The sequence below is a fragment of the Neolamprologus multifasciatus genome, chromosome 5 (assembly GCF_963576455.1).
Source record: "Neolamprologus multifasciatus chromosome 5, fNeoMul1.2, whole genome shotgun sequence".
Classification (NCBI taxonomy): Eukaryota; Metazoa; Chordata; class Actinopteri; order Cichliformes; family Cichlidae; genus Neolamprologus; species Neolamprologus multifasciatus.
In genome coordinates this window covers 36,918,501-36,937,064 of record NC_140443.1, presented here as the reverse complement: position 1 = coordinate 36,937,064, position 18,564 = coordinate 36,918,501, and the positions used below count along the sequence as shown (strand labels likewise).

The window sequence follows — 18,564 nt, the reverse complement described above, 5'->3', positions numbered from 1 at the left end:
AACAACAGATTAAATGCCATGTTGAGGCTGTCATTTTTAGCATCAACATGGATGTTAAAATCACCCACAATAATTATTTTATCTGAGCTCAGAACTAAATTAGATATAAAGTCTGAGAAATCAGACAGAAACTCTGTGTAAGGCCAGGTGGACGATAGATGATAACAAGTAAGACTGGTTTCTGAGTTTCACAGCTGGGGTGGACAATGTTAAGCATCAGGCTTTCAAATGAATTAAAGTCTGTCTTGGTCTTTCATTAATTAATAGACTGGTGTGAAAAATTGCTGTCCACACCGCCCCCTCGACCTGTGCTTCGAGATTCTGGTAGTTAGAATGACTCGGGGGTGTTGATTCATTTAAACTAACATAATCATCCTGCTGCAACCAGGTTTCTGTAAGGCAGAGTAAATCAATTTGTTGATCAATTATTAAGTCATGTACTAACAGAGACTTGGAGGAGAGAGAACTAATATTTAATAATCCACATTTCACTGTTTTACTCTTTGGTTCAGATGTGGATACTGTATTGTTCTTTCTTTGTGATTGTTTAAGTTGTTTGAAAAAAAAACAACAACTCTCAAATGACATCCTGTACTTGTGTACAATTTAGCTTAGAGAATAACTTCACAAGGCAACTATTTAAACACAAGTGTGATGGATCCTGTATGTCCAACCTGAGATCCATTGATCGGTTTGTGTGGTATGTGAATTGTAGTGGGTTCAGTTTGGTGGTGTTTTTAAAGCACTGTGGCACAACAGCTCAGGGAGACGTTGGAAATGTCTGCTGGTCGGCACAGGCTCTGAGCACACCTCCAGCTATATTGTCTGGTCCAGTAACTTTTTGTGGGTTGACCCTAGCGAGAGTCCTTCTCACTGACTGTCACTGTCTCAGCATTCTCACTTATGTCTATGTGATACACATAGATACCTGTTTCTTTAGTTACAGGCCTAGGAGTAGGACTCTTGTTACTTCAATCTGTTCTACTTTTACCTGTAAAAAGGTGTATTGATAATTCCTAAAGACAACATAATAAAAGCATGCCATTACGTGTAGAAAAACCTCATTAATTTTTCTTTGGATTAAAACAAACAGGAGATACAATTTACAGCAATGCACCACTCTCTTTTGTTCCCCTGTCCTTGTGTGTCTCTTCCTTTCAGTTCAGGCTCCAGATTTCCGGTTGAATCCAGTAAGGAAGCTTATTCCAGCAGCTAGAGGGGGACAGGTGATGATTGACTGTCGCCCTCGAGCTGCCCGAAGCCCAGTCTGTTCTGGAGTCGTGGAACATAGTTGCCTCACCAACAGCAGCAGTATTCCCCTAGCTAAGCCTGTGTTACAGTTCATACTGCAGTGTAAACAGCGTGTATGGTCAACTACCATGGTCAGTAAAGTCGACCTCAAACTGATTTTATGTGCTACACGGCGCTCAAAAATCTGTCAAAAATGTTTTAGTATGACTTTGCTCAGCTACGAAGCCGCACCCGCTTGATAGCTTGTCTACTGTAGTAGTCTACTGGAGCCTCGCGGAGTGATCTGGGTCCAGACTCTGTCTGCTTCAGGTCCCAAAGTCAAACGATCACTGCAGCATCAGTGAGAGTTACAAAACTGTCTAAATTCTTCCATCTTTAATAAAATCATCAGCGTTGCTGCTTTACCAGGTGTAACTATGAAGTTTAACGTCCAGGCATCCATGAAAACAGAATTTATTAAATATAACAGAGTTAGAAGTTAGCAGGAAGTTAGCAGGAAGTTAGCTCGCTAGCTTCCACCTAAACATGATATAGCATGTTCTGACTGAGAGATTTCAGAAAATATTCAAACGTACAGCTCTGCTACCACTTCCAACATAAATGAAAACAGAAAACTAAACAGCAGTGACGTTTGTAGGGTTACTGAAGTTGGGCTAGCTGCTATATAATGATATGCTACGCGATTGCTAGCGACACAGCTACGTTAGCATAACATAAACACAGTGAAGCTGGAGGATGAACGCTAACTTTTTTCCACTCGATAAAAGTTAACATGAGGGTTCCCGATGGTTAGAGACAAATGCAATCGCATGGCAGGATGCTGTAAACGGACCAAACTTCAGTCAGGAGAACAACTGAGATTATTCATCCACAATACGAGGTTAGTCATTATTAGTCATTATACTGCAACAACATGGGAACAGAGCAGCTGCCAGAGAATTCAACATTAATGAATCAATGGTACGGAAGTGGAGGAAGCAAGAACAATAAGTTGAGTAAAGTTTGACATATCTGACTGTTTTGTTTGCTTAATGCTCCTTATAATCAGGTGCACCTTATGGTCCAAAAACGGTAGATTGCATATTGATTTTTTGATTTAAAATTCACTTTAGGGCAGCACGGTGGCATGGTGGTTAGCACTGTTGCCGCACAGCAAGAAGGTCCTGAGTTCAATTCCAACATCAGGCCGGGGTCTTTCTGTGTGAGTTTGCATGTTCTCCCCGTGTTTGCGTGGGTTTCTCTCCGGGTACTCCGGCTTCCTCCCACCGTCCAAAGACATGCAGCTTGTGGGGATAGGTTAATTGGAAAATCCAAATTGCCATTAGGTGTGAATGTGGGAGTGAATGTGAGCGCGAATGGTTGTCTGTCCCTGTGTGTTGGCCCTGCGACAGACTGGCGACCTGTCCAGGGTGTACCCCGCCTCTCGCCCTATGACAGCTGGGATAGGCTCCAGCGCCCCCCGCGACCCTGAAAAGGATAAGCGGAAGCGAATGGATGGATGGAAAATTCACTTTAGTGGTGTACAATTATACACCTAATGATATATGTAAGTCTGTCATTCTTTCAAAAACTCATCTGCAAATGGTGTGAATTCAAAGTTGTTTGGCTACAATAATAGCAGACAAACTTTAAACCCTAGAGCTCAAGCTTTGGAATAAGTCTGTGCAGATTCTCAGTCATCCAGGTCGTAGGAGTTTAAGGAGCTTGGGAAAGAAACCGACTGGATTCATCCAAGAGGCTTCTTTAGATCTAAAACCAGTCCCAGGGATTGAAGCCCTAGTGGGGCTTGTCCCCTAAGAGTTAGTGATGGGTCGTTCGCGAACGAAATGGCTCTTAGAGCCGGCTCTTTGAAGTGAACGACGGGAGCCGGCTCCTTATCGCGAGCCGTCACGTGGGTTTTTTCTCTCTCTCTCTCTCTCTCGCACTTTTTTTTGCTTCACTCCGCACGCGAGCCTTGTGCTTTACGCTGGGCAGAGGGGGGAGGGGCGGTAGTTACTCAGTAGCACAGGAACAGAGCAGGAGGGAGAGAGAGAGAAAGAGAGCCAGGGACAACAACGTCACATTAGAAAGGTAAAGTAATCATCCACAACTATTTTCGGTTGCAGATGATAAAGGATGTAGAAAGTTTATTCATGCAGGCCCATATGACAGAGAATATGCATCTTCTTTTAGTTTTCATATTTTAATTTATATTTAATTGTGTTGTGGTTTGCTGTGTTTTGTGTTGTTTCATTTTAAATTTGTTTAAAAGGAAAAAGCTGAAAATTTAAATAGTTAAAAGTTGAAATGTGAATAGTTGGTTTTTGTATTATATGATTTATTTATTACATTTTATGTGGAGTGAATAAATAAAAGTATATTTACGGTGGCCCCTACAGACAAAGCACATACAAACTTCAAATCACGTACAAACTCCGAAGCACGTAAAAACACGTAAAAACTCCGAAGCACGTAAAAACTCCAAATCACGTAAAAACTCAAAAGCACGTAAAAATTCAAAACACGTACAAAAGACAACAGAAGTGCTCCAGGATAGTGTTGAGCTTTTGTTACCTAGTGGCTACACAAGCCAGCAAGTACCAACGACCGGATTTGGTGTGTGGTAATAACAGGTAAATGAACATTTGTTTTAAATTATTTGAATATATATGAGTGCCTGTGTATAAATACACAAACAATACACACATGCTTTCAATTGTGTAATTTAAGTGATCTAGTAGCTCTGCTTTGGAAGTTCAGTTCATGCTAGAAATGTGTTTTGGAGTTTGTAGTGCTTTGTCTCTAGGGGCCACCGCATATATTTATTATAAACATATATAAATAAACCCACTTTGTTTTACGTTAGTAATTCCTTTTGTGCATAATTTTATATTATTGTTAATAATAAATTAATTAAAGCAACAAAACAACCTGAAGAGCCGGTTCGGAGCCGAAAGAGCCGGCTCTTTTTAGTGAGCCGAACCGAAAGAGCCGGATCTCTAAAAAGAGCCGGAAATCCCATCACTACTAAGAGTGTTGTTGACCTGTTTTAATCATGTGCCTCATTACATGAGCCAAGGCGTGAAAAAAGGCGTGGGTCATTACCACCAGGGGTTGGATGTTCCTGGTGACCAATTTCTTAGTTGACTAAATGAGGAAAAACATTGTAGTCTGAAACTAAGAAACACTAAGAACAATTTAATGGACAATGTTTACATATTATTATATGGTGTTATTTTTGTGCCTGTATACAAACATTGCATTTTGGGGAGAAAATTAATTTGAGCAAAGAAAAGTTTAATTTGAGCGTAGGGCAGGGCAGTATGGCCAAAAATATTTATCACGATATATATTTGGAAATGTGTGATAACGATATAACTGACAATATAATTGACACGAGACAAAATACTTTACAACTCCACAACTTTATTAGTGCAAAGAAAAACCATCAATGTATTTTCACTGAAACAAGCAGCTGTTTTTTAAGTAAAAATATAAAAATGTAACAGTGCAAATGCAAATTCCTCACTGACAGTTTAACCAAAAGGCATTTCCAGTGGAAACTGGTCGACATATCCTCAGCATAACCATGTATAATATCCACAAAACTTAAAAAGAGGTTATACACACACAATATGGTAATATTATGTTGAAGCACAGCACGTATCACTCCGCGAGGCTCCGCCTACGATAGCCGTAATGCTCCAACAATCCATCAAGAGGCTTTGTAGCTTAGCAAAGTCGTACTGAAACATTTGACAGATTTTCGAGCGCCGTGCACATAAAATCGTTTCGAGGTCAGTAAACACAACCAGAGTTCATACATAAGGCACACGGGATTATAAGGGGCTCTGTCGACTTTCAGAAAAATCAAAGGATTGATTTTAAGTGCGCCGTATTTTCCAAACAACGCGGTAATAACGACGGCCCGCTAGCATGCGCTACCAAAAATAGTGCTTTGTTGTGTATCTGACGGACGAAAGCTAAACCAGTTCCACACCAGTGAAGCTGCAGCATTTTTACAAACCAGTTCTGGTTCATCGTTTCATTCAACGATCCATTTTCGCTCTTCTCATTCTGCATCGCCGCCATGTGCGTATGTAAACAAAGGCACTGCGCATGCGCGTTTTACCCATATTCTATCCCCATATTTCATTTTCTTATCATTGCCTAACGTTACACTGGTATGATATGGCCCAGCCCTATTTGAGCGAATAAAACTGACTTCTTCAGTCTGGATTTAAGAAATGTATTTCAGTGTTTGTCTATTATCCGTATACACACACAATAACAATCCATCTCGATCAGTTGTTAGCATTTGCTCTCGCTCAGATCTCTGCTCCATGTGCTCACAGACATCTGCAGCTCTCAGTGTGTCGCTCTCACCATCTCTGCTCCGTGCACGCTCAACTCTCTGTGCACCATTAGAAATGTGCCACAAAACCAACCAATCACAGACTGGGATACAAAAATTTTGATTAGCTGTTTTGGCCTCCAATCAGCGTGCTAGCTACTAGCTAAATTCAGTGGAGTGGTTTGGGTTAAACTACATTAAAACCAACAATGTTTCTTAAAAATTATATCTTTTAAAATAAAATAATTAAAGATAATTACCAAAAATGGGTTTCAACCAAAACCACTCCACTGGATTTAGCTACGTTTGGGACAGTGTGCTAACTTTTATCTACAATCTCACTCTGTTAGTGTTAAAAAGATCATGCATATATAAACACACATGTGTGGTGTTCTCAACAACAGCGCTCCATCTGGTGGGAGATAGTCACATAACATTTAGGACACAGTCATTTACCAGCACTGGGCATCAATGTTAACAATCAGATTAAAAGACTGATAAGTCTAAGTGTAGGTCACATGGTGGGAGAAGGGCTCACAGTGGTTTCAGCTGAAACCTCTGGTGGAAATGACAGCTTGGCTCCTGTGATGAGGTAAATGATAAATAGTATCGACTAAAGGGTCAACCTCTCTAGAGTTTAAATACCTGGGACTCTTAAACATTTGGTTTTAGCACTGAACACACCTCTTAGGCGAGGAAAGAAATGTCTTCACCAACCTTTAAGAAGTCCAATCGCTGTCTTTCTTTCTTTCTAAGCTCCGTAGACAACTTGGAATAAGTTACGTTTTCCCTGTACAAACACAGACACTACTTGTATGAGCCATATAATGTTCAGGTTCTGTCAATAATGTATGAACGGTGATTATGTTTAAATTTTACAGTGTTTTAGATTAAATTAAGGGTTATATTGTCTTTTCTCAGAATCACAGTAACTCCAGATGGCATCTTGTGGATTTATAACATCAGCAGAGCAGATGAAGGAAAGTACACCTGCTTTGCTGAAAACTACCTGGGCAAAGCCAACAGCACTGGACACCTGTCTGTGAGAGGTACACAACTCAACAACTCAGCCATAAGTAATAAACAACCTCATGCCACATGTCAGTGAGGTGAAGCCTTTGTTCCTATTGCTAGTCGCTATAATCATCTCAAAGTCGAGATGAGCTTAACTTTGGATTGCTTGTGTTCTCTTCTGACACTCGTCCATGAATCGTTTTTATTATTTCACTGAAATGTGATTATGTTTGAAAACGCATTCTCGTAAATGAAAGAATGAAGTGTTCCTGAACCTTCGACTGTATCAAGCATGAATGACACATATATAACATTCACACTCTGATGGATGCAAAAGGAGGAACTCAGGGTTCACTGTCTTGATCAAACTTAGTTTTGGCATGGAGACTGGAGCAGCCACAGAGTAACCCACCAATTCAAAAAGTGTACGTAAACTGGAGCCTGCTGGCACACCAGTGTCCACCTGTAATGAAAGGATATGAGTCCTCTCGTCCAGCGGTCTCCAACCTTTTTTGTGCCACGCACCGGTTTATGCCCGACAATATTTTCATGGACCGGCCTTTAAGGTGTCGCGGATAAATACAACAAAACAAAACTAGTACCGGTACCGAAAAAAAGAAGATTTATTCATAACACACGTGAAAAGACCCAGGAAAACCGAGTAAATGATAAAAACGATAACAAAATAACGCTGAAAACTGATAAAACCCTGAAAACTATACATTTCACACCTGAGCCTCAACTCTCGCGGCCCGGTACCAAACGACTCACGGACCGGTACCGGTCCGAGGCCCGAGGGTTGGGGCTGATCTAGTCCCACAGTGGTTGATTGTCTTGTGTTCACTGCTGCGGCTCCTCCGAAAAAGAAAGCCTCCAATCAGAATGATTTGACCTGGTGACCTTAAATGCACACCTTAAGGCAGATAGCTGTTAACATGTTTGTTTATCCACCCTGAGCAATCACCAGTAAAACACTTCTTCTTTTGATTACTATTTGAATAATTAAAAAGTATCATGTACATGGAGCTGGTCTGTTTAGAAAACCACAGGCTGTAAAACACTCAGTCTTCCCAAAAGAGTCTTACATGAGAATGTGCATCTGTCTATCTAACCGGTTCAGTCTGGTGGGGAGAAGCTGCTGGTTTTGCTGGCACTGAGGTGACGATACCAGTTATCGTGTCTACATCTGCCCCACACATTCTTACATTTTCACTGATATTTCTGCAGGTTTCTACATAATTATTCAATCAAAAGACTTTTAATTATATTAATCCCAAATAATAATCAAACCCAACATTACCCCTCCAGATAAGCTGGAGAGGAAATGGTGTCTCATTTATTTAGAAGTTCTTCATTTGGAAAAAACGAGTTTGTTTCTCGATTTCAAAAACGCCCTCTGTAAGGCCAGGACATGTTGCACCGCTGACTGAAGAAAACAAGAAAAAGCCCAGGTTACTGTAGCCAGGCTGACAGTCAGGTTTGGCCCAGCAGTGCTTTCTTTAACCTTAACTAGCAATGACTGTATGAATTTCTTCACAAATAAAATTTAAAGCATTAAAGAAAACACACAGCTCATAGATGTCTCATTACCCACAGCTACTATTCTCTGTTTGATCTTACTGAAGGAAATCACTTCTTCCAAACCATCAACGAGTCTACAGCTCATCAAAGTCCTTAATTGATTAATGCATCACTCTTAAATATGGTCTATCTCTATTAATGGTCAACGTAACACAGGCCTTTAAGGTGGAAGTAATTAAACTATTACTTAAAAAGTCATCACTTGGCCCAGTGTCCTAGCTAATTATAGGCCAACCTGCATTCTTTTATTTATCTCAAACATCCTTGAAAGAGTAGTTGTCAAACACCTAACAGATCATCTGCTGAGGGATTGTTTATTTGAAGAGATTCAGTCAGGTTTCAGAGTTCATCACAGCAACAGTCTCATTAATCTAACAGATCCAGTTTGTGCATGTAAATGGAGAGTCCTCTTCACACACTGAGGTTAATTATGGAGTTCCACAGGGTTCAGTGCTAGGACCAATTCTGTTTCCATTATACATGCTTCCCCTAGGCAGCATCATCAGAAGGCACCGAGATGGCAGCAGCATGTCTCCCTGTTGAATGTCTGCTTTGAGTTTGTGAGGAATTCTCTTTGTTTTTTAAATGGACTTTAGTTTTCTCCAACAAGCTTTTGAAGAGTATTTTAAACTATTCTGTAAATTATTGGAAAGTATTTATTGGCACCTCTGCTACCAGAAGCCCCGAAAAGTCTACCTTGATTGACTTGATTTTGACAAATGTTCCTCATAAATCTTCATCCTGTTTTTTGTAACGACTTAAGTGACCACTGTGTTGTTGCTGTTATTAGAAATACTAAGGTGCCCAAGTCACAACATGGTATTATTTTTAAAAGAACTCTTAAACATTTTAATGAATGAGCATTTTATCAGGATTTGTCAAACTATGACTGGAGAAAATAGGATTGATCCCTGATGTAGAACTAGCGTGGGCAGTCTTTAGGGATGGGTTTATGCAAATGTGAATAAACATGCTCCATTAAGGAGATAAAAGGCCGTGAAAACCCCTGGTTCTCCTCAGAGCTGGCAGATATCATTCATGAGCGTAACCTGGCTTGTGCCAAAGCGAGGAAAACAGGCTCTCCCACTGATTGGCTTCTTTTCAGACAACTAAGAAACAGATGTACTTCCTCTATTAAGAAAGCTCAATCAGAATATTATCTGTCTGTCACCACTGAGAAATAATCCACAGAAGTCTCTTTCAGTGAGTCAAAGCTCCCACACTGTACCCACCGATGTTTTTAAAGATTCTGTTCCTGTTTATGACAGGAAGGAGATGATGAATTGTTTTAACAAGCACTTTATATCTTCTGAGTCTTTGACTCTCTGAACCCAGTCTCTGTAAAATCCTGCACAAACCTTCAGCCATTTAACTTTGTTCCTTTCTCTGTGCAGAAAGTCCATGAATGATAGGTTTGCTAGCACAGACCTATTGCTGGAACGCCAAGACGATTCTACTACAACAGCAAAAGCATTAGACTGAACTCTGAGTAATGCACGAGGGAGAGGAGCGTGATGAGCGCTGCTCCTGACTCCCCAGACCTGCTGGTGCCAGGAGTCCAGCGGTCCACCTAAACAAAGGGCTCTTATACTTAACCAGACACAGAGTAGGTGTCCTCCTACACCATAAATCAGTAAGAGAAGGTACGACCTCGCTCATGACCTTAAGGTGTGCATGCCAGAGCACTGTGGGAGGCACACAGAGTCTTTGCAGACTGCTAAGGATCAGACATCCTATCAATATGCAATCGATTATATAACTCTGAGTATACATTTCTAAGCATAAATGACAATCCAACAATATAAACCTAACAATGAAGCTCTTAAAGTATTAGATCATTGAAAATCTTCAGGACCAGATTGAATAGATTCTTACTTTGTGAAACTGGCAGCTGATTTTGTGGCGTCTCACAACACTTTTCAACCTCACACTGGATACGAATGAAATTCCCTCAGTATGGAAATCAGCTTTTGTTGTTCCTCTATTAAAAGAGGGCGACCCAGCAGTTTATAGGTAATTACAGACCAATATGTAATCTGTCTGTGCTGGCCAGAGTTCTTCAAGCTCTTGTGTGTGAGCAGTTAAAGGAGCACTTGTTAAGAAACAACACTGTGCATCCATTTTTATTGATTTGTCAAAAGCATTTGACACTGTTGATCATTGTATTTTAAAACTCTTCCAGTCAGGACTCTCTGAGAGAGCAGTGGCTGGTTCTCAAACTACCTCAGTAACAGGACTCAGTGCATTAAATCTGACGGTCTATGTTCTGACTTTGTTACAGTGCACAACAGAGTGCCACAGGGTTCTGTATTAGGTCCCCTTCTATTTATCATTTACATAAACAATCTTAGTCTAAATGTGCCAGATGCAAACTTGCACTTCTATGCTGATGATGCAGTTATTTACAGCTGTGGCTCAACTCTTGTCCAGGCCACTGACTCCTTGCATAAAGCCTTTTTTGCTGTCCAGCACTCATTACTTCAGCTTAAACTTCTCAACGCAGACAAAACAAAGCTCATGTTGTTTTCTAAATCAAGGAGACGAGCCCAAACAATCCCATCAGTAACCACTCTTGAAGGTAATAAAATAGAGTTGGTTCACACCTATAAATATCTGGGAGTCTTGATTGATGACTCGCTCACCTTCAAACCACATGTAGAGAATCTGAAGTTAAAACTGAGATTTTATTTTCAAAATAAATTGTGTTTCTCTTTTAATACAAAGAAGCGGCTCGTTGCTGCAACATTCTTGCCTGTGCTGGATTATGGAGATATTCTATATATGAATGCTTCTGCTCAATGTCTTCGAATGGTTGATTCTGTGTATCGTGCTTCTCTGAGGTTCATCACTAACCGTAAATTTCAGACTCACCACTGTGAGTTATACTCTCAGGTAGGACGGCCTGCTTTGGAAAGTCGGAGGAACTCTCATTTATACAGTTTTATATATAAGGCGATACTGGGGTTGCTGCCTTCTTATCTATGTTCCCTGCTTGTAATGAAACATGCTGGTTGGTATTCATGGCTACTTGTTGCTTTCTGTTCCATTTGCCCGAACTGAACTTGGTAAAAGAGCTTTTGTCCGTTTAGCTTTTGTCCATTTAGCTTTTGTCCATTTAGCTTTTGTCCATTCAGCACTGTTGGCTTCGAACAAACTGCAGAAGGAAAATGACTGAATTTATTTCATTAAGTGCTTTTAAATCTGAACTACAAATCCTTGAGGCCAAGTCCATAACATGCAACTGTTTCAATTAGATTTTATTGTCGTTTTAACTATTTTTTTTATTTTTATTTGAATTTTATTGAATTTTACTTTATTTATTTATTTATTTTCATTTATTTTTCCATGTGTGTTGTTGCTGCCTGTGTTTAATGGAGTCATTTCTGTACTGCGAGACACCTGCTGCTGCCTTTCTTGGCCAGGTCGCCTTTGAAAAAGAGGTTTTTAATCTCAATGGGATCTTCCTGGTTAAATAAAGGTTAAATACATTTTCACTGCTATGCAGATGACACCCAGCTCTATCTGTCCATGAAGCCAGATAACACACACCAATGAGTTAAACTGCAGGAATGTCTTAAAGACATAAAGACCTGGATGGCCGCTAACTTTCTGCTTCTTAGTTCAGATAAAACTGAGGTTATTGTACTCGTGTTAGTGTTTAGTGAGTGCTGAAGGAGAAATGCAGACACAGGCAGGCAGGAAAAAAGAAACTCACATACACAATAATTAGCAACGAGAGACAAACAAAGGCTTCTCAGAAAAGCTCAAGAAATCTAAAATCCCCAACTCTAAAAAGAAATAACAAACACAAAACAATGGGTCCGCACCCTAAAACGACACTTCCTCTGGATTGCACTGCCTTGGCTGTTTCTCAGTTGGGATCTGACAGATAGCCAGCCCAAATAACAGACATATCACAACATTTTAAAGCTACCCCACAAAGTGGGAGAAACGTTTCATCACTCATCCAAGTGACTCCATGGATGAACAGAATCCACTCTTTGGGGTGTGCTTACCTGGATTACCTGCAGTATCAGCATATTTCAAAGCTACATTTCTTTTGCTGTATTTAGGAGCGCCATCGTGTTGGATTACTTGCTCTAGAGGTTGGTAGGAGCTGTGCTTTGAACTGTATGTTTCCTCCATTCGTTCTTTGTGCTAACATAAGCTGACTGTGTGGGAATACTGGGACCTGGTGTGATCATAAAGCTAGGTCCTGATTGGCCGTCCTTTATGAGCATCCTTAAGCATTTGAATGGTACACAAGAACATCTATGAATACATCTTCCAAACTGTCAGACTTGTTTATTTTGGTATCTTCAGACATTTGGACAAGGTCTTGCTAATCAGAACTATTGACCCCCTCACAGATGCCACCAAGATCACGCTGGCCCCTTCTAATGCCGACATAAATCAGGGCGAGAACGTGACGCTCCAGTGCCATGCCTCCCATGATGCAGCTATGGATCTTACCTTCACATGGTCTCTCAATGGTGTCCTTTTGGACCTGGAGAACTCTGCTGGGCCTTACCATCGGGTGGAGGGGGTGAGTCCTATAATGTTTGTGCTGAAAAGAAGGTTCTTGCGAAGATACTGCAGCTTGCCTACCAATCGGGAGGATGGTCGATCGATCTCCAGCTCCTCCTGTCTCTGTGTCAAAGTATTCCTGAGTGTGTATGCTTGGATGTATGTGACTTGTAGTGGAAAGAACTCTGAGTATTTAAATGGAGTGCTATATTAGTACCAGTGCAGGTTTGAAAGCCTGCAGAAAATTCTGATTTGGTAACTTCTATCATTCACTCTTGAGACTGTGATATTTAACTTCATCAAGGTTTCAAGACACTATCTCTGCTTTTCAGATTAGACTTCAGACTTTCCTTTTTGCTAAAGCATATAGTTAGGGCTGGACCAGGTGACCCTGAATCCTCCCTTAGTTATGCTGCAACAGACGTAGACTGCCGGGGTTTCCCATGATGCACTGGGTGTTTCTTCTTCACTCAAGAAACAGTCCCGATCTGCAGACGCTGTGTGCAGAGGTTCAGAAGTCTCATTGTAAACATATCACGGCAGACCTGACGATGTTTGCATGAACACGCTTTTCAGCATCTCTTTATTGACCACTTTTCACACACGGTTGCTGTGCGCACACAGCCGGCTGTAGCTTTGCAGCTCACAGCCCGACACACACCAACAACAGCACAGACGTTAAGGCAGCGAGGCGTGATTGCAGGTGCCACTCAGGTGCGTCGCCTCCCCTGCAGCGGCGCTGCAGACCACGCCCCGCCACACACATTAACCAGGTAAAATACATATTTAGGCAGAATTCTGCAAATATCTATTTTTTATATCTTTTTTTTATATATATCTTTTTTCCAATAATTTTTTAAAAGTCAGGTCAAGGCTCCAAAAGCCCAAAGGAGATATGAGGGGGGCTCACAGCAGTTTTTGTTTGCTGGATCATTTTAGTTCAGCTTTCCTTTGGTTATATTTCTTTAAGAGTTCAAAATGTGTTACAGTTTTTTCTGATTGCTTAAGCACATTTTTTGTAACTATTGGCTATTTTTGCAAAACTCTACACACAAATAAGAAAACCTGTCACCCAATTATCAAAACATTGTAGTTCTCTTGCAAAAGCGAACACAGCTAGATTAACTCTTCACACCTTCGTAAAAATGGTGTTTTCGTATCAAACAGTACACACAAGCCATCATCTACTAAGCACACAATGCGCCAACTGCACACTGATGGTATGAATACAAAACACATCTGGCTTTTGCTTTCTCTGTGTACAGATGTCAATTGAACATTCTGCCTCTGCCCCCAACATCTGGACGTCTAGCAATTCTGTAAAGTAACAATTTCAGTATTTTTGCATGTATGGTACTGTTGTGTTTCTCATTAGAGTATGGCAGTGCTACAAAGTACTTACCGATTCTCATTTCGAAATGTACTAATGATGCTTGCCACAGTGTAGCGGCTCAGTTTAGGCTGAACCCGTTGGCCAGCTTCCCTCAGGGTCATCCCATGGTTGATGACATGGTCCACTATTGTAGCCCTGATGTCATCAGTTATTCTGTTTCTTACTCTTCTTACCCTTCCTCTTTCCCCTCCTCGTCCTCTTCTTGCTCCTCTTTGTCCTCTTCCTCTAACTTCCTCTAACCCTCTTGCTTCTTCACCTCCATGTCCTCTTCCTCCAACTTCTTCACCTCCACGTCCTCTCCCTCGGCCTCCTCTGATTCTCACTCTTCTCACTCTTACTGCTCCTTCCATTGTACTCCACATAGACAGCTTACCTGTGGCCTGTTTATAGTGCTTAGGCTGATTGCAAAGTGGACTAATTATCTAAAACAGTTTTCACATGTGAAAGTGTGCCAGACAGTTGGCAAAATAGTGTTAATGATAGCCATACATGTGTATAATTTTGCTAGGAGTGTGTTGGAAATTTGGTAATTGAGTGTAAGCAGTGAGTTGTGCCTACAGTTTTGCAAAGTGTGTGTTACAAAATTGCAAACTGAGTGCAAAGCAGTGTTTGTGCTTTTAGTTTTGCAAACTCAGTGAGTGGTTTTGCTATAAGTGTTAATAGTTTTAGGAATTGTGCTATAAGAATCACAGTTAGGGTTTAAGCATTCAGAAAAAACTGTAAACCCTGACTGTGATTCTTACAGCACAATTTCTAAAACTATTAATACTTATAGCAAAACCACTCACTGAGTTTGCAAAACTAAAAGCACAAACACTGCTTTGCAGCTTTGCACTCAGTTTGCCATTTTGTAACACACACTTTGCAAACCTGTAGCTACAATCCACAGCACAGCACAACTGTAAACACAACTCACTGCTTTACACTCAATTCCCAAATGATCAACGCACTCCTAACAAAACTATACACATTTACGGCCATTATTTACACTATTTTGCCAACTGTCTGGCACACTGTCACATGTGAAAACTGTTTTAGATAATTAGTTCACTTTGCAATCAGCCTAAGCTCTAATACAGGTAAGCTCTGTGTGTGGAGAACAATGGAGGGAGCAGGAAGAGTGAGAAGTAGAGGAGGCCGAGGAAGAGGACGTGGAGGTGAAGAAGTAGGATGAAGAGGACAAGGAGGAGCAAGAGGGGGACGAGGAGGGGGGGGGGGGGGAGGAAGGGTAAGAAGAGTAAGAAATAGACTTGCTGATGACATCAGAGCTACAATAGTGGACCATGTAATCAACCGTGGAATGACCCTGAGGGAAGCTGGCCGACGGGTTCAGCCTAACTCGAGCCGCTACACTGTAGCAAGCATCATAAGGACGTTTTGAAATGAGAATCGTTAGTACTGTTAGTACAGTCACTTTGCACTAAGACTTGTAGCACTGCTGTATGCTAATGAGGAACACAAGAATACCATAGATGTAAAAATACTGAAATTGTTACTTTACAGAGTTGCTAGACGACCAGATGCTGGGGCAGAGGAAGCATGTTCACTGCAGACCAAGAAACCCATATAGTCAACATGGCGATTGCAAATAATCCTATACTTGGAAATAAACACTTGTGTTTGTTTTGATGTGTGTGAATAAACACCAGGACTTGAAGTTTGGATCCCTCTATGTTTACAGATCTATGACAAAAGTATGAGCTCAAACTGACATAGTCTACCTTGTGCACAGTGAAAGCAAAAGCCAGATGTGTTTTGTATTCATACCATCAGTGTGTAGTTGGCGCATTGTGTGCTTAGTAGATGATGGCTTGTGTGTACTGTTTGATACGAAAACACCATTTTTACGAAGGTGTGAAGAGTTAATCTAGCTGTGTTCGCTTTTGCAAGAAAACTACAATGTTTTGCTGATTGGGTGACAGGTTTTCTTATTTGTGTGTAGAGTTTTGCAAAAATAGCCAATAGTTACAAAAATTGTGCTTAAGCAATCAGAAAAAACTGTAATTACATAAATAAAATGTAACTTTCTCTGTAGCACTTCATGGATGTCATAAGCAACACACCTTAGTTGTTCACAGAAAGCATAAAGGTAAAAAACAATAACAGTGTTATCTTCATTTTAGATGTCACAAAGTATTTGCAGCTCCCAGAGTTTTCTTCTGCGGGGAAACCGGCTCCAAACGGCTCTTTGGTGTTAAAGGTTGTGACCCCTGCACTAGCTTAAAACTGGCTGCAGTGTCTTGGCTAGCTGTTGTCAGGGCTAAGGATATGCTGCATACCTAACTGTTCCACTGATAAGTGGGAATTGGACTACTGGGAACCAGTTTTCTTCAGGAATCGGTTCTTGATTCCCCAAATATACTCAGAACGACCGAACTCCACTTTGACTCATGTCATTGTTTTCTTTCTGTGTGTGTGTGTGTGTGTGTGTGTGTGTGTGTGTGTGTGTGTGTCCTTCCAGAAGGAAAACACTGGTGACCTGTTGATTGTGAGGGCTCAGCTGAGCCAGGCGGGCTCGTACGTGTGCACAGCTCAGACTGTGGTGGACAGCGCCGCAGCCTCAGCCAAGCTGGTGGTTCGAGGTAAAACAGCTGATGTCACACTCTCACTGCTCTGCACTTACATGATAAGGCCTGTTTTTGTTTTGCTACGTAAACAACTTTGAGGTGACTGTTGTTGTGATTTGTATAAATAAAGCTGAATTGAACTGAACATAGATTATAATGCTTGTGAGTGTTAGATCACACTGTTGCGTTACCTGTGAGGGTCCCGTCTATGACTCGTGTGATGTTTGTGTTTAAGCTAACACTGCATGGGAAGGCTTCCGGGCAAAGAGACTCATATGATCGCTTTCTGTTTTAATGAAAGCACATGTCATTAAACTCACTTACATAGAAGTTTTTAAAAAAGATAAAATTGTAGTTGTCACACTCGTGTTTGTCAAAGACAGCACTTACCTTTCATCACATGAATCCAATCAGAATCCTAATAAACTCAGAGCTTGTGTTTATTAAAGCTGCTGGACAAGAATAATCACAGAGCAATGATCAGATAGGCAGTCACACAAAAGCAAGAAGATAAGAGGAGGTGGATTAGTAAAGGAGAAAATGATCACAGGTTTTACTGGGAGTGAGGAGCAGCTCAACCTGTGCAGCTGTAACAAGTCTGCAGTTAGCATAGCGCCTCCTGGTGTTACAGTAAGGATCTGGCACCTACGTAGCAGTAGGCAGACATCTGACACTTTGTGAGTTATGGTAAACCAACTTTACTACTTTACTGTGTCGATGTGGAGATTGTGTCATGTGTTTGTCTCTGGTGTGAACAGGACCCCCGGGACCTCCTGGAGGTTTGTTGGTGAAGAACGTGGCTGAGACATCAGTGGAGCTCCGGTGGAGCCGTGGTTACGATAACCACAGTCCCATCGGCAAATACGTCATCATGGGCCGCTCTCCTCTGTCGTCTGAGTGGAGGAAGATGAGGACAGGTGTGTCTTTAACACCTGAACAAAAGTATTCTTGTTGTGCTTCTAGTAATAACAAAAAGCACAGTAACAACACAATGATAACACAAATGCAGCAAAATGATTTCATGCTCACGGAGTTTTTATCGAGTGTTGTGAGATGTCAGACTGATGTTGGTGTTTCAGCTTTGTCATCACATTCCTGCTCAGAGACTCGGTCAGTAGCACACACTCTCTCCAACATCATTATACATAACTCTGTTTACTGTATCATCATTTATCAGATCTTATCTTGTAGATAACACACTGACATGTTTGTCAGGACAGTTTAAATGTGTACAGCCCTGAATCATGTACAGTCACATACAGACACTTTATATTTTAAGGTAAAGACCCAGAGAAAGACGCCAACAAACAGATGAGCCCCTGTTAGCGAGCCCTCTGACAACAGCAAGGAAACCTCCAGCAGAGCCCGGCTGAGGGCAGACTGTGAAACAGGGAATGATGCTGAAGATGAAACTCAGACTGTAAACGTACAGGAGTGAAGAACATGCTGCCGTCCGTCTGCATGTCAGATTCTTTAACACCTGCACGTCTCTGATTGAAGCGCATGCATGAAACCTGTGCAGCATTAGTGTCAGTTACACACTCATCGGCTCATTGGTTATTAAAATGAACTGTGTTCATACATTAGCACAGTGTTGGTAAAACTTTCCTATCAGTGTTTTTGAAATAAACGTGCTTCCTCACTGTGCAGATCCAGTGAACATTGAAGGAAACGCAGAGTCAGCTCGTGTGACGGGACTGGTTCCCTGGACCGATTATGAGTTCCAGGTTATCGCCAGCAACATCTTGGGCAGCGGAGAGCCTAGCATGCCTTCCCACATCATTCGGACACTGCAAGCAGGTAAGTTGCACATTTGAGGTAGTTTAGACAGCTGTTCATGAACCAGATGTTTACACCAGAACCAGTGAGGGTCACCTGCCACTTCATTAATGCTTTTA

At 41.3% G+C, this 18,564-nt stretch overlaps 1 protein-coding gene and 1 long non-coding RNA gene across 2 annotated transcripts in view; both read left to right on the top strand.

Annotated features, from left to right (window-relative positions):
* Window positions 1–18,564, top strand: part of cntn2 (contactin 2) — a 66,231-nt gene that overhangs the window by 37,468 nt on the left and 10,199 nt on the right. Inside the window, 7 exon segments of the mRNA XM_085161403.1 lie at window positions 1,162–1,251; window positions 1,254–1,290; window positions 6,485–6,633; window positions 12,550–12,725; window positions 16,561–16,681; window positions 17,425–17,583; window positions 18,317–18,466. Of these exon segments, the coding sequence (XP_085017529.1) occupies window positions 1,162–1,251; window positions 1,254–1,290; window positions 6,485–6,633; window positions 12,550–12,725; window positions 16,561–16,681; window positions 17,425–17,583; window positions 18,317–18,466 (882 nt within the window).
* LOC146519259 (uncharacterized) lies at window positions 6,641–11,874 on the top strand. Its single transcript, XR_014874323.1, has 2 exons — window positions 6,641–9,430; window positions 9,687–11,874. It is a non-coding gene; the product is annotated as an uncharacterized LOC146519259 (long non-coding RNA).